The sequence below is a fragment of the Lygodium microphyllum genome, chromosome 8 (assembly GCF_053477565.2).
Source record: "Lygodium microphyllum isolate KBCC chromosome 8, Lygodium_microphyllum_v1.1.10, whole genome shotgun sequence".
In the NCBI taxonomy this organism is placed as follows: domain Eukaryota; kingdom Viridiplantae; phylum Streptophyta; class Polypodiopsida; order Schizaeales; family Lygodiaceae; genus Lygodium; species Lygodium microphyllum.
This window is the reverse complement of record NC_141142.1, coordinates 49,083,898-49,109,702: the sequence shown is the minus strand read 5'-3', so window position 1 is coordinate 49,109,702 and position 25,805 is coordinate 49,083,898. Positions and strand designations below refer to the sequence as shown.

Genomic DNA, 25,805 nt, shown 5'->3' with positions numbered 1-25,805 from the left:
TAACAACTACACCATCATGACTAGGGTTACCACAGGCTTAAGAATATCCTTTCCCCACTGGGAATCCCTTCACAACTACTACAAAGACACTATCGCTTGAGTCTTTAGTTAAGTCTTCAAGCACATAGTGTATGCATTTGAACACTATGGAGGCAAGTGTTTGCCACCACAATGTATACATTGGGCATTGGGCATGGAGATTTTTCTAGGCTTTAGGCTTTCCACTAGTCCCCTCAACTTTCTTGGCTTTGCTACTTAAGAGCAACCATCTCTTATGAGAGACCCTTTCTCAACTCTTTTGTCAACTTGGATTGTGCTAAAAGATCTATACATTGTTTTCCCTACTCATTTTATTATGTACATGTATTACCTCATCAAAATACTCCATTCAAATTGCTTCAATATAGGTGAGAATTTCTTAATATAACCTAATAGCGGCTATCATTGTAGATTTCACTAATGAAAGCTCTAGAGATGGCCTTCTGTTGGACCAACCTTGAATCTTGGAGACATTATCTTGCATTGACTCTTATTCTGCTTGCTTCGAGTTCATAAAAGGACTATGAGGTTGTCCCCATACCCAACTTCTAAGAAACTCTTGATGAAGAAATCGTGGAGTATAGACAAGTACACCTCCTCAGTGAAGTCTAAGTTTATACATCAAGTTTTCCCTTTTGTCCTATTGTAAGGTCAAAAGCTTAAGACTCCCTTTTTGGAGATACGATATTGTTGGCTTGAAACTATAAGGCCATCGCCCAATCTTGTCTAATTACTTTGTGGCCAAGGAAATTTTGGTCCACTCCTTAGTAGAGTAGCATAATCTTAGGCCATTAAGTAGATTTAACACTAATCTAGCACTAGCATCTATACTGGACCAACTTTTTAGGATTGGCCTTTATATAAGGCCTGAGACAATGTTGTTAAGTGTCATCTATATCCTAGTATTGAATAGCAATCTTTGGATTCCTTCTAACTTTGCTCTTTAAGCTCATCTAAGTGCACTTGGATGGTATTTTTTCCTTCTAATGCTCCTTGTGTTGCAACATCGTGATTTTACTTTTAAACAAGCTTTGATTCTGTATTGGCTCCTCTACATCACTCCCCTTCTTATTTCTACTTATTAGGCCATGTAGCAGTCTGATGGAGTCATTGGCTCTTTTGAGAATATCCAGCTCCAACAAGTGCTTTACAACTTCGCTTATGTCTAAGTTAGTTGTATCTAAAAGAGGTTCAATTTCTCTTACAAGGGTTTCTCATGAGAAGAGACTACGAAAATCACGATCAAATGAGATGAACTATGAGGTCTAGATGGTTTAGGTGATTTGATCTTGGATCCACTTTATATTGCATGCATCACTGCCATGTTTAATTTTTTGTGATGTTAAATAAGCTCTTTCTTGTTTCATTTCTTTCTATTAAAATGCTTGAAGTTAGTATTGTAAGGTGTTTGAAGGTTTTATAGGTAATGTATGGTTATAAGACACTATTCCTTACGCTAGTACCTTTCTAGGTGTTGTTTGATCATCATATCAAGGTTTGTAGCCCTCGAAATAAATTTTGGGAGTCAACTAATACTAATTCATATTTGAGCTAGGAATTCAGTGCTTTTTCAACTTCTAACAAGTTTTACAAAGTTTAATAGTTACTTGTGTGGATCAATAACAATGGGCAGTTCACCTAGTTCAAATCAAACATTAGTATGGAGTCTTATGCTTCAATTCAATATCAAATTTAAACTTAAGGTGAAAATTATGATTTCACCTCTTTTTAATTATTTTCAACTTCTAAATCAATCGTAATAACATACAAGTTCCTCTCTAGCCTCCTAGTAGCATTAGGGACAACTCCTATACTTGCAGTGCTTGAAAATCTTCATGTTATGAAGAACAACAAGACTTCGAATTGAGGTGAAATTTTTTGTTTTCACCTTGAGTTCAAGTTTTCATTGTCTATATGACTATGACACTCAATGAAACTGCTTCTAGGCCACTATGGTTCCTCATCAACTTTTATGCATACACTATAGTAGTTGGAGATGGACTAAGATCCTTGAAAGGTCTTCAGCATCAACTTAAGTTGCAAATTAGATTTTTAATATTGAGCTATATTTCTCTAAGTTTTTTAAGATTCTAACAAGATCGAAACTATCTTCCAAGGTCCCCAAGATCCCCAAGCTAGTCTAACAAGCACACAAGAGGTTCTATGATGGTTTTGAGGTAAGTGTGTGCCAAGATCAAGCATGATCTAGCAAGTTGAGCACCCCAATTTAGGTCTTTCGCAAGCTCCATTATAGGGCAAAAGTGCTTCTAGGGTACTAAAGATGTTGTGCAACTTCTATATTAGCCTTATGGGAAACTAAATATGAATTGTGGTAGCTTCTTAATGACTTTCAGTACATGGCTTGCCTTAAACTACAAGTAGAGCTGGGACTATGGGTTTTTACAATTATTTAGCATTTTTCACAATGAGTTGGGGTTTCAAGGCTTTGGAAGTTTTCAAACTATGTCCTAATGTTCAATGATCACTAGTTGGGGCTTATGCAATCACCATTAGTGATCTAGGCTTTAGAATTATCATTCAAGGACTTGGTTATAATTCCAAGTCCTTAACATAAACTATGATTTAAGAACTTTCCAAGGTCATTCTATGATAATAGTGATAGCAAACTCAAGAGGAAACTTGGATTTTCACCTTGACTTTATGATTTTCATTTTCCCCTAGTTTAGATTTAACATTTGTAGTGAACTTTTAGATGGTCCAAGTCAATAATCTTGTGCAAGGTTGCAATATGAGTTTCTAGAGCTAGAGTTTGGTCAAAATAGGGCCTTTGAAAAGTCATATTAGCTTCAAAATACCAAGTTGAGGTAAACCTCACACTTTTCACCTCAATTTTCCATTCGTTCAATCTTGGATAAGGCACTTTGGTTCTCATTATAGTATAGAATCACTAAAGATTTCTTGTGATTTTCTAAAATCACTTCAAGTTTTGTGGTTGTCTACAGTTTTTAAGAACCTCCTATGCATCTACAAGTTTGATTTTTGGTGTAAATACGTGCAAACTGAGACAAGCACTTGGCTATGAATGGGTATTTGGAATCAATACATCTAGAATTTTCAACCTTGAAGCATCTTTCCACAAGGCAATTTGAGCCTTCGAATGGACCCAAGCTACCAAATGTAAGGAGACCAGAGGTTTCTTGTAATTTATGGTTTTCAAAACCATGTTGGTCAATTAGAGATGGAAACCAAGGTTTTCATCTCTCTATTTTTTGCAACTATTAGCATGCAAAACACTTTTGCTTATGCCTCTCGTCACTCGTTGATTGATTTTCTCAACAACAATTGATCAAGACCTCCATTGCAATATAGATACCTAAAGAAGTTTCTTGACCTAGTTAGCAATGAGTTTAGGTGGTTCAAGATTAAACTAGAGATGAAACTTTCCAACTCCTAATGAAAATGAAACTCATGATGAAAATACACTTCACTACAGAATACAATAACACCTTTAAGCTTTTTAGGCTCTCTAAGTACTCGAATGTGTGGGATGACCCCTAAGATAAACCCAAGTTGTCAAATGGAGGAATCAAAGTGTTTTATTCATGAAACTAAGTTTCCAACTTTTCATCTGGAGTTATTAAAAGTGGAAATATCTACAAGTGAATGATGGCTAAGTGCACCTAGGGTCAAAGATCTTGCTCTAACAAGTAGCCTAGAGTGGTTTAAAAGCAATCCAAACATCGAACTCTTATACAAAAGGCAAGGAATTTTCCAACCGATGATGAAGATATTTTCATATTGTTGACGCTCAAGCAAGCATATTTGGGTTTTGAAGCCCTTTAGAACTCTCCTCAAACAAGGGTTTTGAATCCCTTGAACACCCTCCTCAAACAAGGGATGACCCCTAATATGAACCCAAGTTATCAAATAAGGAGATGGATGGAGCCGAACTTCTGATTTTCTTTTCCAGATGAAAACCAAAAGAATCTGAGTATGAACTTTTAAGTATAGTTGTTGTGAAAACTATGCACATGCAAACTAGCTAGGGTTAAGATTTAGTACATTTTGAGGACTCCATGAACTAACCCCATTGAAAATCAACCAACTCATGATGAAAATCGAAAGTGATGGATGAAAACAAGCTCCACTTGAGTTAAGTATAGCATTGTATGGCTTCAAGGCCCTCGAGTGTTCACTTACATGCGAGATAACCTTTGCTTGCTTATATGCATAGTTGCACGGTATTTACACACGCATACATCTCAAAACTACATACGGCGTGACACAAAATAAGGGATGCACATGTAGGAAAAGAACAACTATACATATAAATTGGTCTAGCCATATACAAAAGAGCTATAAATCCTGTTACCCTTCACTCCAGAGGCACGATATTGCTGTTGGGTGGCAGTGCCGACACAGAAACTGGGAGCCATACAACGCTGAGGAAGAATGTGAACGATTTAGATTTAGACCACGCAACCACTGCAAGATGGAGCTTCGAAGTGAAATCAAGCAGGTGCAAGTTCATGGCGTCACATAGGAGCTGATCGAATGTCCACATTTTGGAGGTTTTTCAACCATCCTCATGACATCAGCTATAGGACGTTCAAATGCTCTTCAAGGAGTAGAGCCTAATATTGTTCAGCTTAATATGCATATGAGCTAGAGGTTAAGCAATTAGAAACAATCAAAATGAGGCCACCCTGTTCTTGTGCCCTTTAAGCAGTTTCTCTTAACCAATAGAACCATATTTCTCTCATCTTTAACATGAAGGCAGCTCTGTCTTATATGTAATGGATACTGGATCACCACCAACTCCCAGGTGTAGTCTTTTGTACAAGCTTCGTCCAGTTATTAAAGCAAATCTTAAGTATTTTTTGAGAGATTTTAATGGAGAACAGAATTTTTGTAAAACTCTATAATTAACGCACACATGGTTCTACAGGCTGCAGGAAAAGGACTTGCACTTCATGTACTGCCTCAGGATCAAACAGGTATTAAAAATACAATCCAGATCAGTTCTGAAGAATTTGGGAAACTTTTCTTGACATGCATAAACAACACTTGACTGCAGTTGGAGAACCCAAAGATAGCTGCAGAAGTGTTGTCTGATCAATCTAAATAAGAGCATTACTCTGCATCAGCTTTATGTCGTGTGCACCAAATATCATTTTTTTACCCACAGGTCCTCCAATCTGCCCATCAATCAGACATCAAGGTCTGATGCCAGCCTTTTTGCCATTCCAAGTAAACCCATTATCCCCAATGCAGTACATCAATAGTAACAGGAACATTCTAGAGTTACACCCTCTGATGCCAGCCTTTTTGCCAATCCAAGTAAACCCATTATCCCCAATGCAGTACATCAATAGTTACAGGAACATTCTAGAGTTACACCCCAATTCACCATTCAAAGTTCTACTCATGCGCCATTTCAGATTAATACATCAGTATAAAAATTTGTAAAGATCCCAACTAATTATCCCAGCCAGATTCACTGCCATGCATAACAAACCTCTCAGACAACTCTGAAAGAGAAAAAACCAGAGAATGATTAAACTTAGTGATGTATTTGATAGTACTGTGAAAATAGTTATCATGAGAATAAGATGTAGCAGTTTCAATAATGAAGTAATAGCATGTAGTAGTGGAGTCAAGATGCGTGCTTCAATTTCCATAATGAAGCAATAGCAACCATCACCTTCAATTTCATACTTCCTGGAACCTCTTAATTGCAATCTTTCCTTTGCAAAGACCATCCCGTCTTCGCTCTAGGATAGGAATGAATGGACATGCTAGTAATTCAGCTGCAATATCAACTGCAGGCACATATATATGCGCTGTAATCATTTTAAACTTAAAATATGAGGAAAAAACAATCATTGATCAGATCCCTTCACGCTGTCCAAGGCTTGACTCCCAATTGCTGATTCTAGCAGCATATGCACTTCCTTTAAGGACTTGACCTTAATGTTTGGCTGCTGTTCAGTTGGTAGGCTGGCCAAATCATATCGCTCTGACTCATCAAGTAAGCAAGTCAAAGCACCTGCTCTGTTTCCACAAGCAATCTGAAACAGTGAAATCAGAATTCTTAAGAAGAGACTTTAAGATCCTGCACACATCAATGTTTAGAAGATATCCATTACAGACTAGTGAATTTTAGGGACAGCCTTTTCCTAAACCAAAAATCAAAAAAAGCCTAACTCATCTTCTATGACAGCCCACAAAGCGAGTTGTCAAAAAGGATGATAAGCATACAGAGGCTCAGAGCACAAACTAATTTCCCAGAAACTTCAGCTTTATTAACGCTGGAAAAAACAGGTAGGTAGAGCAATCAATGGTTAAATGGGGCTAAATCGAGCTGCAAAGCATAAACATTTCCCCAATTCTTAACTAGAACAAAACCAGCAAGTGTAATACATATCGCCCACTGCTATACGAATTGGAACCCAAACCATGTTCTATGACTAAGCAACAGTTCTTAAAAGCTGATTAAACACACATGGATCACTTGTTAGGTGAAGAAGAAAAAGATAGAAGCTTTTTATTGAAAGGACAAGCTTCATATACTGGACTTCTATACGACCTAAGTTCTGACACAGAACCGAGTTAAAACATGACAGTGCACTAAGTGGATAAATCTGGCTAATGAATGCAGAAAGCAACTTCAAGGAGCTCACATCATCTTTAGCACTGTCTCCAATCATCATGACTTCTGCAGGTGAGACTTCCCATGATTTACAAATGTGAAGCAATGGAGCAGGATTTGGCTTATAAGGGCGAAACTCTCGGCTCAAGGCTGGGGAAAAATGCCTCATCTGCACAGTAAACCAGCACTAAATTGAACATCTCACCTATTCCTTTCCTCGTGATTAACTGATTACAACTCTTCACAATGTAAGAAAACTGACCCCAAAGCGAGTGTGAAACAAATCAACAGATGCCTTCACATTCCGAGTTATCAAACCTCTCCTGAGCGAAAAGTAAAGTGTTACTAAAATCCAAGTTACTCATTTAGACCTGTCAACCACAAGTAAACTTTCAAATGGTTTATTGAAGTTCATAAACTAAAAGTAAACATTGACTAAGTATGGATAGCAAACACTACTTTGCAACCTAAGGCCATGTAGCGTCATTTAAAAAAAGCACCTCAAGTTTTTGGCATCCAAAAAGGTGCAAATTTCCACTGCTCCTGCAATAGTATTGTCTCATAGTCAAACCTGTGAATCAAGCTTATAGAAAGAAAACTTTTAGAGTAAATTTGATGTATTCAAAACCTTCCAAGATGAATATCTAAACAGTCTGCCTCTAAATGTTAAGCTAGCTTACATACCAAAACACTCAGCAAACAATGGAATGCATTGAACCAAGTTGTTTATTATTCAAGTCTAATGAATTGGTGTTGTAGAAGCAAAAGAAACAAACCTGCAACATTGATAAAAGGAAGATGGATGCATTTCATGCATGGGAACATGGAAGCATAGGGTAATTGTTAGTGTTCACTTAGTTTAAACATCTTGTCCTGAAATATACCAAAACATAAAACACAGGTATAACTAGAAGTTAAAAGTTTGATTGCAAAATACCAAGGTGAATGCCATACATCTAGAAGTAAAGAGGTTAAGCAAATGCTATTTGCATTTGGATGGATCACTTGACATTCAAATGAGCTAAAATTTGTGAATACTCATGTCAAGTATTCCTTATCACATATGCAAGGATTATCCCTTGCACTCTGAATGTTGAATGCCAAAAAAATTTCAATCATGCAAGCGAATCATACTCATTAGCAATTAGTGCCCAACGGACCAGTCACTTCTGGTTTCTGAAACCATTCAGTGTCTAAGTATGTACTTGATACACTGGAAAGTCACAAGGTTCCTATTCCTACAACACGCATCAACAAATCCTATTCCTACTAAGCATGATGAACCACATTGACAACCTACTGTGATCAAATGGCCCAACCAACCGTGAAGAACAATAGCTGCTGAATTCAAGGTCATGCTGATACCTGCTCATATTCGAAGGGTTTTCTCATTCTTTAGACTTCAGATCAAGAGGGTATTGGAGGCTCTTCTGCATGGAAAGACAATTCATTGATCTAGGTGCAGATGACTCCTTAATTAGGAGATTCTTTTCTTGGAGCAAATGATTCTATAGAAAGTCCTCTCCTGAAGACTGATGGCTTCTTTTTCTCTTTGCATGAAGTTAGAAACATGTTCATGTCTTCCGTATTCTCTCCCTCTCCTGAGGGACCTTGATCAGCACTGTTTTCAAGCACCTCAAAATCATCTTTCTTTTCAAAAGAAAAACCTAGGCTCTAAATACTAATGAAACTTGGCAAGGTTGCATAAACAACATTTATCCTTGTAATCACACTTAATCAACAAAACATAGAACTGAATGAAAATAATCTAGACCATATATGATCATCGTGCCTTTGGCCAATCAAACACGGGATTCACATATCTTGTCACCAGGCTCTCCAAGCGCTCCAATAGCACCCAAAAAAAGGGGTGTGCAAATCACCTACCTAGATTTGATGAGGGTCAAGGGCATGGATGTATACTTTGGTCTATATAAGGCTCTAGCTTATACTCTCAAACCTAAGTTATGTCAATCTATTTCACTCATTATCATCTTCATGGGATGTGGAGATGAGGGAGAGATGGGATATAGAGTTTAGCTTCCTCAGGACAAGAAGATAGTATGCAACCGAGACGCAACATTTATTGAGGCAAAGTTGCTGAAAAATGCTACGCATAGTGATCTTGACAAAAAGAAGGTCAAATTTCAGCATGAACAACCAACCATTCAGCAACCATTAGCTGAAGATTTTGTCCTTTTGATGCTGAAAATGAGCAGCAACCTATTCTACTACAGCCAGAAGATAATGGACAGCAAATAGATGCACATGATGGAATAGGACAACAAGAAGAACATGCTGAAAACAGGTTACAGCAACAAGAAAATGTTGAAAATCAGCCACCAAGTAATGGGGTGCACATACTTAAGGATGTAGACCCATCGCCAATCAATACAGATCATTGGGTAAGAAGGTCTGCACATGTCAGAAGGCAGTCGTAGAAGTTTCAACCATCTTTGGATTGCATTTTATTGATTGATGAAGGTGAGCCTCTAACATTTAAAGAGGCACAGTTATGTGAAAACAAGAGAAAGTGGAAGCTTGCTATGCAGGAAGAGATGAAGTCTCTGTATGCAAATAACACATGGGAGCTTGTACCTTTACCCAAGGATAGGAAAGTATTCCAAATAAATGGGTTTACAAGGTGAAATGTGTTGATGGGAAGGCCAAATGCAAGGCATGTTTGGTTGCGAACGACTATACACATAAGGAAGGCATAGACTTCTAGGAGCTTTTTTCACTGATGGTAAAGATGACTACGCTCCGTGTTTTGTTTGCTCCCACTACATCCTTGGATTTAGAGTTAGATCATATGGATATGAAGATTGCTTTTCTCCATGGTGACCTGGATGAAGAGCTGTACATGAAACAGCCCAAAGGTTTTGCTATTCCAAGGAAAGAGCACTTAGTTTATAAGCTAAAACGCAATTTATATGGGCTAAAACAGACCCCTAGACAATGGTATAAAAAGTTTGATACTTTTATGCTCCACCATGGATTCAAACGCAGTTATGCAAATCACTGTTTATACACTAAAAAGGCTGATGATGAAAGCCTTATTGTGTTGGTCTTACATGTGGATGACATGGTGATTGTAGGAAAGCATAAGAGTACTCTACATGCTCTTAAAAGGCAGCTGAGTTCAACCTTCTCAAATAAAAGATTTGGGAGCAGCTGAATACATTTTGAGCATGCACATTAAAAGAGAGAGAGGATAGCATTTGTTTCTCTCACAGGACAAGTACATCAACAAAGTACTTGACAAATTTAATATAGCTGATGCTAAGCCTCTTGGTGTGCCTTTACCGACATATACAAAGCTTAGCAAAGCCAATTGCCCAAAAGATGATGCAACTACTGCTGCTATGAAAGGCATACCTTATGCATCAGCTTGTGGTTCTTTGATGTATGCCATGGTTGCAACTCGTCCTGACATTGCTCATGCAGTGGGAGTTGTTAGTAGATTCATGTCTAACCCTGGCAAACCACATTAGGAAGCAGTGAAATGTATCTTTAGATACTTAAAAGGTACACAAGATAAGTGTATATGCTATGGAACGGGTACACTAGAGTTGCACGAATTCTGTGATTCAGACATGGCAAGAGATCTTGACACTAGAAAATCTACCAGTGGATATGCCTTCACTTTGGCTGGTGGGGCTATTTCTTGGTGTTCAAGGTTACAGAAAATTGTAGCACTCAGTACTACACAAGCTGAATATATTTCAACCACAGAAGCTTCTAAGGAAGCTATTTGGCTTAGCCGTTTGGTCAAGGATTTTGGCCTTTCTTCATGTACTCCAGTGCTTGGTGGTGATAGCCAGAGTGCAGTATGTTTGGCTAAGAATGACATGTTCCATGCACGTATCAAACACATAGATGTTTGGTGTCACTTCATTCGACAGGTCTTGGATGATGGTCTTATCACACTGACTAAGGTCGAAAGTTGAAACCCAAGATAACCCTGCAGATGTTCTTACTAAAAGTCTTGTAAAGGCTCAGCATGAGCATTGCATTTGATAAGTGGGAGTTGGCTAGCTTTAAAGGTACCACTTCAGGCCTTTAAGTGGGAGGTTGTTAGGTGTAAAGTCCCTCCGGGTGTAAACTCCCATTAATCCCATGTGTATAAACTTATGGGTGTGAACACACCCTTATTTGTACCCTAACATATAGATACATTTCTATTCTTTGTGTACCATAGCACTACTGGTACTCTCATCTTGGGATTCTCTCACTCTCACTCTCAACTCTGTTCTTGGTCCATTCCTGTCTTGCACTCCATTGCACTCTGACACAACATTATTTAAATTTGAAAACCAAACCTAGGTTTAATCCATACATCTTAATGGCCTTAGATTCACTTAAGTCCAAAACAATACCCTAGTCAAGCATCAACATATCGGTTATGCGTAACTTGTTTCTTACCTCATAGCATTAAGCTAAAGAAGATACATTAAACATTAAATCTTCATTAGCTCATTAAAGCAGCCCCAAAACTCGAACTTTCCCAAAGTTTTTATGTCCCATAAGCAAACACCCAAACTTTGGAAGGATCCACATCTACAGACTATAAATAGGAGGCTGCCCAACCACTTCATTTCATCCATTATTTTGCATGTTATCGGATTTCTTCCCACCCTCCATTCATAAAGCACCTCATTCAGCTTGCTGCCATGGTCATCTCTAGCTATCTTTTCCAGCCTAGCAACTCTGACAAGCTGCATTTTGCCCCAGCTTGCTAAGGCCATCATCATCTACAGCAGGTGGTTTTTATGTTTTCAGCAATTTTCTTCATCAACCTCTACTCTGACTTGCCGAATGAGCACTTTGGATCGTCTCCAATGGACAACACACATTGACATCTCCCTTAGCAGCTCCCATGAGAGCCACCAACTGTTGGACAGCTCCCCCTTGAGCATCTTGTACACTCTTTTCTTCATTTATAGCATTCATTCATTCACTTCAAAGTTCTCTTTCTTCTCAGTTTATGTTTTTGCATGTGTTTGAGCTCTTTGTGTTTCAGTTATGGTTGGACACTATATGTATTCTGTTGCAAACTTTAGCATATCTCCACATGGTATCAGAGCCATTGATCTTCTAAAGAGTTACCTATGGCTATCATGGATTCCTTGGTTTATGATTACACTATACATCATGTGTTGATTCACAATGGCTCAAACCAATCTCAAGATTCTCTAATGTTCTCTCAGGTTTCTCCTTCAATGGAGACTTTGATGAGGCATTACAGTCTTGCTTTGGAGAACAACACTCCATCTACTAACATTTCTTCTAGGGATAATTCACAAAGACTCAACTCTTCTTTGTTCCATATTCCTTCATGAGGTGCATCTCAGTTGGAGAACTATGCTAACGAGACTAATCACCTCTCAATTGAGAAAAGACTATCCACTCCAAAAACATCCAAAAATTCAAATTCATCACAATCAAGCCTAGTGACAAGTTTGTACGATCCACTTTTGTATGAGTCTAATTACGTCTATATTGCTCATTCAATCATGTAGGGATCCACTGTAAGTCACCTAGGAGACCCAGTTCGATACCAATGTGGATTTCAAGAAAACTCTATGTTAAGAGATATATCACAAGGTAATTCTTTATCTTAGATTCTTCTTTGCTTAATCTAGAACCCTATTTCAAACATACCATAGGTTATCTCGTCATAGCTCACATTGTCTTTCATGTATATTTAGCTTTTAGGCCATCACTGGACACTCAAAGCTGTACCACTGTGCACCTTGGTGCTTTGTTGCAAGAATGATACCTCCACACTATGCACCTCCTCCATATTCGCACCATGGTGCTTTGTTGCCAAGAATGATACTCAAAGGTGTACCACTTTGCACCTTAGTGCTTTGTTGCCAAGAATGACACCTGTACACTATGCATCTCCTCCATATTTGCAAGTGCATCACTCTATCCTCTAGTCCTCTTCTCTAAAGAATCCCCCTTCAACACATTGTACCACCCTCCCTAGTTGCTCAAATACATGAACCCTCCTCTTGTGCTAATGAGCCATCTCCTCCATTAAAGGACTCAAGGAGTAGGAAAGGAATCACTTACACATTTAGACCCTATCTCACCCTCCCCAATTGATCCTAAACACAAACCACATTCCAATGCTAATTCTCAGTCTCCTTCTTTGAAGATAAAAAGGAGTTGTAAAGACCAAACCTCACAAACGCCCTCGTGGAATTACTTGCCTAAAAAGAATAGGTTATGTACCTTTTGCCAAAAACCCGGCCACATAGATAACAAATGTCACTTAAAGGCCAAGGGTATTAAACCCACACCCAAAATCACACCATCCACAATTAAGGAATTCTACCCACAAAGTTGAATCCATTACCGATTCCAAAACCAACCTCAACCCCTTTTGACAATGGTAGTGCCTCTCAAGGTGATTGAGAGGGGATTTTTGTCAAAAGTGGTGTAGCAATGGAAGCATAGACAAGTGCTGAAATAAACTGTTGGATACAAGACAGAAGAGAAAGGAAACAAAAGAACAAAAGAACACTGCAAAGGAAGAGAACTCAGAGATGTGCTCGAGAAATGGAATCCATATACCAAACATGAGAATGATGCATACAACAACGAGTCACTTGCTGTGTAGGCACCGGCACTAGCTAGCTCCTCTCTCCAACAAGAAGACCAATTGAAGAATGATGATGACTGAATGAGAGGAGCAGAAGCCACTGAATAAATAGGACAAAAATATGCCAAATATAGCAGCTGGTTGGCCAACAACAAATGCCTAAATAATCACTAATACGACCACCATAAAATGCCTAAAATACCCAGGAATGTCAAGCATAGCCCACACTCACACATGAGCTGACTAAACTGCTAAGACCCTCTCTTAGATCATGGGTGATCTGAGACAATACAATGAGACAATGATAATCATATACAACAAAGAACCACCAAAGTAGAACCATGTATACCCAAGTAGTGGGTGATCAAGCCACCACCAAGGTGCCTCGGATAGAACCTGAGGTCAATGTCGATCATACAGGTTTTGAAAATAGAGAGGAGTCATAACAGATCTCCATGTCTGTCAACAATGTCTCGCAGTAGCATACAAGACCATCCTATCAAAAATGCCTCTGAACATATGTAACCACGGATTCCCCGCCTTTGGCCGAGACCGCCAAAGTGTCCCCTCATGTGAGCTCAAGATTAGTAGCGAATCCTGCTGCTTGTGAAAGAAATAGCTCATCATAAACCTAGATGTCAATCCTAGCTCCAGGATTTGAATCTGCTTGACTTCGATTGATGCATCAAGAACGTCTCTCTCTAGAACCTATGCACTTGTATACCTGTATAGATGAGGCTCAGCTATCCCATCTCACCACCCTCTCACACTCCCTCTCTGGCACCAGAGAGTTGTGAGGGATGACCGCATCACCTAGACTAGAAAGCAGCTAAGAAAGGAGCAATCAAGCCCTTTCCGCAATCTGAAGAAGTGAATCCCTTCCGCACTATGTGCAAACAAATACCCTAACACAGAAACATAAACAGAAACCATACGACAAAGCACGGACTGATAAAAGAACACAGTTAGGATTAGGGTAACTCGGAGACAATGAACACAGTGAATGAATGAAGTGATATGACTACTGAACATACGATGCTCATGCAACAAACACACTATGCAGTGAATGAATATTGTACCTTGAACTCCTGTATCTCAAGGATCAAGGCAAGGATAATGAGCTGGAAAGTGTGTCGTACTCTGAACGGATCCCGAATCGCAGCAAAACAGCCTTTGGATGTCGAACAACAGCAAACGCAACAATGAGAAGCTGGATTTGATACATACAGCAATGAGAGAGAGAGACTAAAAACGCAGGCAACAAGTGAGAGAAAGACTAAAAACACAAGTAGAACAGCTTGTAGGAGAGAGAAAGACTAAAAACGCAGGTAAGATAGCCTACAGGAGAGAGAAAACTGCCAAACACGGGCATAACAACCTAGCGACAGCCTATAGCAGCTGGCGACTCCCGGAGGAGAGAGAAAACTGCCAGTCGACACCTGCAACAACTGAGCAATAGCCTATAGGAAGGAAACGTAGGGTTGTGATGATGTGGTAGGCTGTACGGCAACAACTCTGCATAGGAAAAGCAGTTGCCTGGCTAGAATCAGCTCCAAACTGCATGAAGAGGGCTAGAAATCAAGAGCCAACTAATGGAGACAGCAATGGACAGCTTCGGCTGAGATGTCCTCCGCGAATGGGGTGTGGGCAGCAAGTTGAAACACCTGAAATCTGCAAAAACGAGATTGAGGGCTGAATGGAGGGCAACATACATGTTTATAGAAAGTTTGGGCCCTCCCAAGTGGATTTGTACTTATGGGACACATAAACTCTCTAGGATCGCGTTTCTTTTAAATAAACAAGGTTTCTTCATTAATTAAGCATGTTTTGGGGCTGTTTAAGTAAAGCTAATGCATTTTTAGCTCAACACCGTGGACTTGGCCTTGGCCAAGGACCGGAATCAAAGTCTAAGGAAGAGGATGACGCGTCGAAGGAGGCCGCACCCACTTCTTCTTCTGTGAGGCTACTAACTCCGCCTTCGACTTCTTCCTATCATCCCTCTCTAAAGCTGTAAAGGCCTCACTGGAACCGCCACAATGAAATGAGAGCCTCCCCTATAAAAGCAAAGTCTCATGCTCGAGCAGCATTGGGGACATGTAAAGCTCACAAGTGTAGAGGATGTCTGCGTCCTCAAAGCATTCACCACTCCATCAAACTCCAAGGGGAGCTTGTAGAGTACCATGCCCGCTAGATGTGCCTCTGGAAGGGTAGACTGCATGTGTCAAAGCTAGTCCTGCACCTGTGTAACACAAAGCAAAAATGATTGAATAGTGTCCTTGGACACAAACTTCGTCTATTGAAGCTTTCATCACAACACCTATGGGGGAAGGTGCCTCGTACAACATCTGAAGCTTCGACCATATCTCTAGGGATGTCCTACGGGAGGTAACCTGGGGGAACTTATTTAGAAATACATTGAAGCAGTGCAGAATACGCATGGGCATCGTCCAAATCCCATGTAAGCACAACTTCTTCATGGTTGTCCTCATCAAAATCTTCGAGAAGAGGAAAAGGACACTGAGGCCAAGGAATAGCTCCACATACAATGTACCAAATCCGCTTTTGCACAAACCAAGCTTTCATCGCAGCACTCCATGTAAGATAGTCAAGGCCATGTAACTTATCATCTATAGAAGTGCATGGAGGAGCTATCTAGAGAGAAGAAGGGAAGATAGAGGATAGAGGATATAGGGAGAGACAATACATTGGGCTAGTGCAGTGGTTACAAGGGTGTGCTCCTGGAGCAGCCCATACCTTATGGCTCTCCTTGTTGAGATCTCTAGCCAACAGCAAAGACTTCACAAAATGAGAGTTCACATGTAGTGTAACCAAAAATCTGATCAAAAATGAAGGCCAACTGCTGCAAAATGAAGAAAAACCAGCCAAAAACAGCAAAAACGGCCCGTACAAACAATCGCCCAGCCATGGTTAGGTGCAAAAAACCAAAAACGCAAGCTAATGGAGCATTGAATGCAGCAAACTAACAATTGCAGGCTGAAACCCAGATTGAGACTGAAAAAGCAGGTTGCTGGTCTGAAAAACGTAGGTTTGATCAGCAAGGGGAAGAAAGACATGTAATCAACAAAAAAATTGCAGCAGGAACCGAGATCCTGCAATCTAATACCATGTCAGAAGTGGTGCAGCAGTGGAAGCATAGACAAGTGCTGAAATAAACTGCTAAACACGAGACAAAAGAGAAAGGAAACAAAAGAACAAAAGAACATTGCAAAAGAAGAGAACCAAATATGTGCTCGAGAAATGGAATCCATATACCAAACACGAGAATGACGCGTATAACACTAAGTCGCTTGCTGTGTGGGCACCGACACTAGCTCCTCTCTCCAACACGAAGACCACCTGAAGAATTATGATGACTGAATGAGAGGATTAGCCATTGAATAAATACCCAAAATATGCCAAATATGGCAACTGGTCGACCAACAATAAATGCCTAAATAATCACTAATATGACCACCATAAAATGCCTAAAGTACCAAGGAATGACAAGTATAGCCCAAACTCACACATGAGCTGACTAGACTGCTAACAATTTTTGGGAGAGTGCGCAATGGAAGAGAAACATGAACACAAAGAGAAGCAAAGAGAGAGAGAGAGAGAGAGAGAGAGAGAGAGAGAGAGAGGAAACCTTTACGGGAAAAAAAAAAAGAGAGAGAGGAAACCGAAGATGAGGGGAGAATACTACACTTACTGAAGAAGAATGCTCATACAATAGGGATGGACTGATCAGTCCCTAGACACAGCCCAAAGTGTCAGTGAGGGCACCAGATCAGGCCAATGATGATGGCAACACCAAGCACGGAGAGTCGGAGTATCAAAGTCTACACCTACAAATGAAAGACTAAAGCTTGAAAAGTGTGTGTTTGCCAAGTGGGGAATGAAGCTATAAATAGCCAAAACACCAAAAAACTAGCCAACCTCTTCTTGCAAAGGCCATAAATACTGGCTGCCCGGCAATAAATGCAAGTCACTAAAGAGAAAAAATGCCAAAAAAATAGGGAGACCTAGAAAAAATCACAGATGACAATAACAATGTTCAACAGGTGTAGCAAATTGTGGAAAGCAGAAACTGGCCTAGGAATGCACACAAGAAGCCAACAAATAAAGAAAATGCACCTAAACTACCAAAGCTCCTATGTCTCTTTCAAACTCTAACAATAGCTCACAACTAGGAGATGACAAACTCACAAGACTAACATAGGTAGACTAACATCCCCTCTCAGATCCTAAGAGTCTCGAAAGTCCTAACAACCTCATCTGATGAAGCATAGAAGCCTTGGGAAAAGGCGTCGTGAAGAGATCTACTACATTGTCCTCTATGGGACAATAGGCCATCAGGAATCCGAAGGGGAGATTGAAGGGATGGAAGTATGCGACGAAGATGAAATAGTAGTTGCATGCATCAGAAGGTAGTAGGGAAGCCGGAATAGAGGGTGGAGAAGGAGGAGGGAGAGGAGCCTAAGACGAAGGGGTGCTAAGAGGCATCCTAGAAGGAAGGAGAGGAACTGAGGGTGGGGGAGGATCAGCTGATGACGAAGAATCACCTGTAAGAGAACCATCAATAGGATCCTCAGAGGCCACAACCTCGTCGAAGATCACATCCCTACTCACCTCAAGCTTCTAAGTCATCCGATGGTAGAGGCAATCGCCCTTTGTGGTAGTGTTGTAGCCCAAAAAAAAACCTTCCTGGACTTCAAGTCAAGCTTCATCTTCCTCTTCTTCTTGTCCACATGGGCAAATACATCACATCCAAAGATGCAGAAGTGAGACACTAAGGACTTTCGACCAAAGAAAGCCTCGTAGGGAGTCATTTTCCATAACGCAAAAGTCGGGGAACGGTTGCGGATGTGAGCCGCAATAGCCGCTACCTCACCCCAAAGGGTATGAGAAAGACCCCAATGCTCCAACATTGATCAAGCCATCTCTAGCATGGTCTGATTCGCATGCTCCACCACACCATTCTCCAAAGGCATGTTTGGATGGATATACTTCACCCGAATATTGTGATCCATAGTTTTTCCATACGTGAATCAAACGTCAAACGCAAACGCGTATGAAAGTATGAAACGAGTATGATTCAGACCCTAGACCTGAATCGTACGTAACCCCAAATTTTTAACATATTCTTAACAAAATATAAGAAAAATACACAACTTTAAGATATGATAAACATGTGCTAATTTCAAAATAAAAGAACAATGCACAACTCTTGAACTTTGAACACTGAGACTCGAGAGTTTGAGTCAATATAGAAGGATTCATCATTCATCATTCAACTTTCAAGGAATTGACATGATACATGATACATGATACATCTGTCATCAAGCTTCAAGCCAAGTTGCCCAATGCCAACTGCATAGTAGACTAAAAATTGAAAGGGAACAATCAAAAGCAAAACTGAAAACTGCATAATAGAGTCACATCATATATCATGATTCATGATTCATCTATCATCAACTAATCTACTCATCATCTTCATCATTCTCAAGAGTGCAGTCTGTATCTCCCCTAGACCCACATGCAATCTTCAGGAGTGTGTGTTTCAGACTGCCTGGATCCAGGGAAAGAGTTGGCAGATAAAGGCGACCACATTCTGTATGCTTTTGTGTAAAGTCGTCAAACATTTTTAAATTAAAAAAAACGTCAAGTCTGATATGGGGTTTTCAAACGTCTGTTTTTCAGACCTTTACAGACGTCTGAAATTCATTTCAAACGCGTCTGAAAACAACTATGTTGTGATCCTTACAAAACTGAGAAAAGAGGTTTGGATTAAACTCTCCACCATGATCTGCTCATATGCCACAAACTTTGGAAGTAGTCTGTCTCTCCACAAACACCTTCCACTCGCAGAAACAAGAGTACGCCTCGCTCTTGTGCTCCAGAAAATAAGACCACACGTAACGACTGAAGTCGTCCATAATCAACAGCAAATACATGGCCTTCCCAGGGAAGGCCATGCCCATAGGTCCACAAATGTGAAGAGGAGGAAAATCACAGAGTCCCTTCACTCTCTTCCAAAGAACAACACCTGTAGAAGCATCCTCCATTGTTACCACATCCTGTGTAAATACCACGCCAATACCAAGCCGTGTAAGACCATGAATAAACAAAAGATTAAAACCTAAATCTAGGACATAGAGAACTTTGGCCGAAGAAGACTGCCTGTCCGACAATAAAGGAATAGTCCCCACTCCTCGAACGAGAACGGTAGATTTGTTACCAATGGTGACGGTGCCTCCTTTGGCACTCAGGTCCTAAAGCCAATCCTGTCTATAGGTCATGTGAGAAGAGGCCCCACTGTCAACAATCCAAGGCTTCTCCTGAGTGGAAGAAGCAAAAGCTATATCCTCCTCGACAAATACATGCACAAAGACAAACTTTGTCGTCATGGGGGCAACCTTCATATCCTTTGAATCCTTCTCCTTTGGCTTCAAATGGGATACTTTTGCCAACACTTCTCAAAATGAGTACCCTTTCCACAATGTGGGCACTTGGGCTTCCCCTTCTTCTCATACTTCTTGTCCTCTTACTTCTTATCCTTGGCCTGCACCTTCTTCTTCTTCCCTCCACTTGCACTTACACTGAATGTGTTGCTAAAGCTAGAAACACTAGCCCCAACCTCTCCAAAGTCGCTCGTCATACCCCAAGACAAGCAATGAAACCTCCTCCCATAAGAGTGTCCAATAGGTCCTCAATGTGATAAGGTTAGAGTAGAAGACATCAAATTGAGGAGATGGCAACTGAGTCAAAAGGATCATAGCCATGTCTTCGAAGGATATCATCTAACCAAGAGAGACAAGCTCACCCCTCATGTCCTCCATCTTTGTGATGTGCTCCTTCAGAGAGGAGTCATGAAGATTGGGCATCCGCAACTTCTTCTTAGGGAAAATCTTGTGGGCAAATGTCCTATTCTCATACAAAGACGCAAACTGAGGAGATGACAACTGAGTCAAAAGGATCATAGCCATGTCTTAAGAGAATATCATCCGACTAAGAGAGGCAAGCTCACCCCTCATGTCCTCCATCTTCGTGATGTTCTCCTTCAAAGAGGAGTCGTCATCAAGATTGAGCATCCACAACTTCTTCTCAAGGGATTGTGGGCAAATGTCTTATGCTCATACAAAGACACAAGCTTCTTCCACACTTCCATCGCGATTTTCAACCTGCAAACATGCACAAGGACAAAATCTTGTAAACTCATAAAGGGAAAGGATAAAGCTCAAGAGTTGACATGATCCCACAAGGCTACTCGGTCCATAGAAGTCCCATCTACTAGATCCTCTTGTTGGGAATAAAGGACCATCGTGCCTTTTATATGTGCATGGGTATGAACACACCCTTAGCACATTTGTACTTTCAGATATATATCTATCTAAAACCTAAAGAGGTACACTAGTCTTTTGTACCGAACATCAAAGGTGTCGCACTCACTCTCCTTTCTACTGCTCTCTAATCTCTGTGTGTGTTATCTGTCGCATTCACTCCCAGCTCCGTCAGGCTCCAACAAACTGGTATCAGAGCTGCGGTTAAGGTGTTTGCGCTTCTCAGAGTCCGTGCAGGTCAGCTCGTCATTGTTCTTCCAGGTTAAGTTAGGCGACAGTTCCAAGTCGTGCGCAGGTCAAAACGTCACTCGTGCAATCAGGCGCAAGTCAAAACGTCACTCCTGCAATCAGGCGCAAGTCAAAACATCACTCATGCAATCAAATACACATCAAAACATTGTTTTTCCACGTCACAAGCAGATCACGCGAGCAACAACGGATTGGCAACTAGAAACGGGGCAAATTTGTCATTTTTCTTCTGCAAATTTTTTACTTTTTCAAAGGTTCCCTGCAAGCAAGCCCTTTGCTCACTAACGGGCGTTCATGCGTGTAAGCACAATTCAGAATTTTGGGCAGATTTGTGCCAAAAATTTGGAGATTTGTCCAAATTTGATGCGAGAAAGACACAACAGTGATATTTGTCTATGAGCTTGCATGCTCAACCATCGAGCTATCAATTTCTGATGCCTTGCTATTTAACATTGAAGGTTTGGATTCTGCCTATGCTATTTGGACTTGACTAGGACTCCTCTCACTAACTATAATCACGATAATCGCATCTCCGCTCAAAAGAGTGTCTAGAAAGAAACTCCTCCTCTGAGTCATCAAAGCTTCTGAACTAGTAAGATATCTTCGATCCTACAACAATCACCCAAAAAGCTATATTTTGATGGAGATAGCACAGAAGACAGAAGGCAGTCAACTACACAAACTAAAAATGTATCATCTATCAAGGAAAAGCTATCACCTACCACCAGAAGGGGGTCACTTGTACCAGGAAGCTGTCACCTGAGCCAAAAAGCTATCGCTTGTAAAATGCAATTTTGCATTTGCTGCAAAATGCGAAAAATAGGGACCACCTAATGCCTCGATGTTGTCACCTGGTCTTCTAGAGAAGTTGCCTGATTGCCAGGAAGATCACATGGATAATGGACCACCTGTATGGACTGCAAATGCAATAAACATAGGCTGAAAATCTACATTTAATAAATTTGGGTTGCGCTCCTCCGCAATGAAAACTTGCTCTTCTACAAGAAGTCTCCAAACTGTGTCCTCGGTTAGGCGATGATACCATGTGAGAGTGCACAATAGAAGAGAAACACGAACACATAGAGAAGCAAAGAGAGATAGAGAGAGAGAGAGAGAGAGAGAAAACAAAAGAGGAAGGAAGAATACTACACTAATTGAAGAAGAACGTTAATACATTGGGGATGGACTAATCAATCCTTGCATGCAGCCCAAAGCATCAATGAGGGCACCAAATCATGCTGATGATGATGGCAGCTCCAAGCACGGAGAGTAGAAGAGTCAGAGTATGCACCTACAAACGTAAGACTGAAGACTGAGAAGTATGTGTGTTTGCCAAGTGGGAAGTGCAGCTATAAATAGCCAAAACACCAAAAAACTAGCTGACCTGCTCCTATAGGGGGCATAGAATTTGGCCGACCGGCAATAAATGCTAGTAAGTAAAGCTTTCCATTAGGCTTAGCCGTACTTTTTAAAGTCTTCTATTGCACACTTAACTTTTTTCACTTACTTCTTCGGCATTATACACTTATTTTTTCCCTAACTTGCTGACATTATCATCATCATCTACAATAGATCGTTTTTGCATTTTCAGCAATTTTCTTCATCATCCTCTTCTCCAACTAGTGGTTAGAGCACTCTAAATCCGTCTTCAATGGGCAACATACATCAACACCTCGCTCCCAAGAGAGACACTAACTATAAGACAGCTCTACCCTTGAGCATCTTGTATATTCTTTCCTCCATTTACAGCATCCATTCATTCATTCTTCACAGTTCTCTTTCTTCTCTATTTGCATTTTTGCACTTTTGCATTTTGTGTTTGTGTTTGTGTTCTCCATGTTTTAGTCATGGTCGTACACTCAGAGTTTTCTTTTGCAAACCCTAGCATATCTCCATGCGTAGACTACAAGTCATCTATCTTGACACGTGTCTTTAACCACAAAAGTTTATTTAAATCTACACCATGTAACACTAGAGATCAAATCACTAAGTGTTTGATCTTCAAGCTACAAGAGCCTTGCCCTTTTTCCTCTATACCAATGGTCAAATGAACTTGAAATGCCCTTGAACTTAAACATACTTGGTATGCCTTTGGTCTTAGTTTTTGATTTGGACTATGTTACTATTTTCAGGATCTCTTCGGCTCCATAACAAGCATTGAAGCAAAATAAGCCTGTATTTAAGATGTTGTAATCAGAATCTTTGTAATGCAACTCCTTCACCTATAGTTTATGTAGACATTCCTTATTACTACTTGAGTGGCTATTTCGTGATACATTGGTCTAGATAAAGAAAGCTGGTTGGGGGAGCCACTTCTAATTGGCCACTCTTGAAGGCAGGGAATTGACCCTTGGAGTGTTCACATGACCATCCTTGAAGGCAAGGAATTGCTCCTTTGAAGTGTTCACATGTCCCTCAATCCTAGATATAATAATCTTTCTCTGCAGTGAACATGGGAACACCAATATCTCGGCAGGCTATTTCATGATGGCCTGACATGTGCTGACACATCCACAAAGGTGCTTGTGCGCCACTAAACTCTTTCATAAGAAATGGTATACCGTGTGCATTATGCATCTGTGCGCCCCAGCTCTAAATAAGGCACCGTGCATTATGCATGTGTAAGCCCCGGCTCTACACAAACATTGGACAATCGTTGCAGCAAGAATTTTGTACTGACCTGGCATGATCTGAAGACGTTCCAGCGCTTCTTCCTCGTGGCGCGCAATGACATTGTAAGCAGCCTCCTGCTTGTCAGGGCTCCAATCTTGAATCTCGTGCAGGATGTCAATGGGAGAACCCGAGACGACGCGCGGATGAGTGTCACCGAGCACCTCACGGTACATCTGCCTGAAATCGATGACAGGCACAGTGAGAGTGCCGTCCATGTCGAACACTACTCCCCGCAGGCACCGCAGCTTGGACGAGAGAGACGATGCAGCCGCAGCAGCGGACACAGAACAGCAAGAGGACGCCGCCATCGCTGCCTCCTTGCGAGGGGGGGGGGGCGCTCAACACTATCTCCCACGGGGGGGCCTCAAGACTATCTCCCCCGGGGGAGAGAGTGTCGAGGTGGGGGGCGGGCACGGAGTATGGGCCATGATGCCTTTTCATATTGATCAAAGATCATTAGATATTCTTAAAGATTCTTCGTCTTAGACATCCAACACCATGGAGCAAATCGTCCACAAAACCTTGACTTGCAAGTTGTTGATCTCTGTAGGACTTGGTCCCCACAAGTTTTCCATCTTTTGTGAGATTATCAATCATGCAAAATAAAGGATGAGTAGCCACGACAAAAAGTAGTGGGCTCAAAGAATAGCCATGGTGAACTCCCCTTCCTACTTGGAAGAAGTCCAATCCTGTGTTACTTGCTAGAATCAATGCTTTTGCTCCTTGTCCAAGTAGAAAAGAAATATCGGCTATCTTTATACAAATGCCCATCTATAGTAACATAACCATCTTGAGATAGTTTCAATTACCCTTGTCAAAGGCTTTTTCCATGTCCATTTGGAGGAAGACAATTTTTTTATTAGAGACATTAGGGATAGCCTGGATGCTAGCGCTTTAGTGAAGATCTTATATATTATGCCCATGAGATAAATGGGTCTCCGATGAGTTAACTCAATGCATTGATTTTGCCTCAAGAGGAGTGTGATTATTTCCAAGACCATGGAAGCTCACTAGACTTCCAATACCATTCACTGGGTTAATCATGAGATCCTTCAGCTTAGACCAGAAGTGGATGAAAAATTCAACAATCATGCCATCGACCCATAGGGCTTTTTTTGTGACAAGATCTAATACTTTGTAAAGTTCTTGTTCTGAGAACTCCTTTGTTAGCATGGTATTTTTTTCATGAGAGACATTACTCTATCCACGTGCTCAATAAGTTTACTAGGAGCACCATGATCACACATTTCTTTCTAACCATAAAGTTCTTCAAAGAAGGTTCTACATTAACTTAGGATCTTTTTCTAATCTATGATCCAGTTCCCATCTAAACTTCTCAAAATGACTAGGCTCTCTTGAGGCCTTTTTGTTTTGAGACGAATGATGAACCCAAGTGAGATATAGTTAGGATCTAACACCAACCTCTTGTTGAGCAAAATACCAACATTTCCACTTCCCTATAGTAGGTAGCTTGCCTTATTTCTATCACATGCTGAAAGAGCTCGAATTTCATCCTTTTGCTAGCTTCTTGCTTTTTGCTACTATAGTAAAAGCTTTGAAGACTTCTTTAGCCTAGCTAAGTTCCATCCTTTTTTTTTCTACACAAACATATCCCTTGCAATTTGATGCTCTACTAAACTTGTTTGGAGAAGTTATCCATGCATCTTCTAGATCACTGCACATTTCTAATTTTAGTGTTTCAATGAAACCTTCAATTAGGTGGTTAAACTCTATTTGCTTCAAATGTCTTTGACTAGCCACTAGAAGTTTGTATCTAACTTTTAATCTCTACAACTCAAAAGAACTCATGCTAAGCACAATAGGAACATGGTTTTAAAAAAAGGAAATTAAAATAAGCATTCAAAGAGACCTGTGTGTGTGTGTGTGTGTGTGTGTGTGTGTGTGTGTGTGTGCATGTGTGTGTGTGTGCGTGTGTGTGTGCATGCGTGCGTGCGTGCGTGCCTAAGACAAATTACATTTGCTATATAATATAGTAGTGACACATTATAGCCATCTCTTTTGTAGACATGGTTATTGTACACTCTATTATTTTGTAGTTGTCTCGCTTTTTAAAAAGATTGTAACAAATTGTGAACAAACATGTTTTATACATATGTGGCATGTCAATCACACATTGAGGGAGCAAGAGAGCAACTAGAGAGAGAAAGAGAGGAACACTCCAAATTGAGTGTGTCAATCTTGGGAGTGGGCATCTCTATTTATACTAATTGCAAGTGGTTACAAAGAGGTTCACCCCAAGAACACCACACATCTCACA

The 25,805-nt window shown here is 40.5% G+C and overlaps 1 protein-coding gene across 1 annotated transcript; it reads right to left on the bottom strand.

Moving 5' to 3' along the window:
• Positions 1 to 5,507: 5,507 nt before the first annotated feature.
• LOC148032258 (haloacid dehalogenase-like hydrolase domain-containing protein At2g33255) lies at positions 5,508 to 23,925 on the bottom strand. Its single transcript, XM_087682910.1, has 5 exons — positions 23,535 to 23,925; positions 7,153 to 7,195; positions 6,915 to 6,975; positions 6,684 to 6,821; positions 5,508 to 6,071 (listed from the first exon to the last, which is right to left on the bottom strand). The coding sequence occupies exons 1-5, from the start codon at positions 23,833 to 23,835 to the stop codon at positions 5,883 to 5,885; spliced, it is 732 nt and encodes a 243-aa protein (XP_087539036.1). The 5' UTR covers positions 23,836 to 23,925; the 3' UTR covers positions 5,508 to 5,882.
• Between the last annotated feature and the right edge of the window lie 1,880 nt (positions 23,926 to 25,805).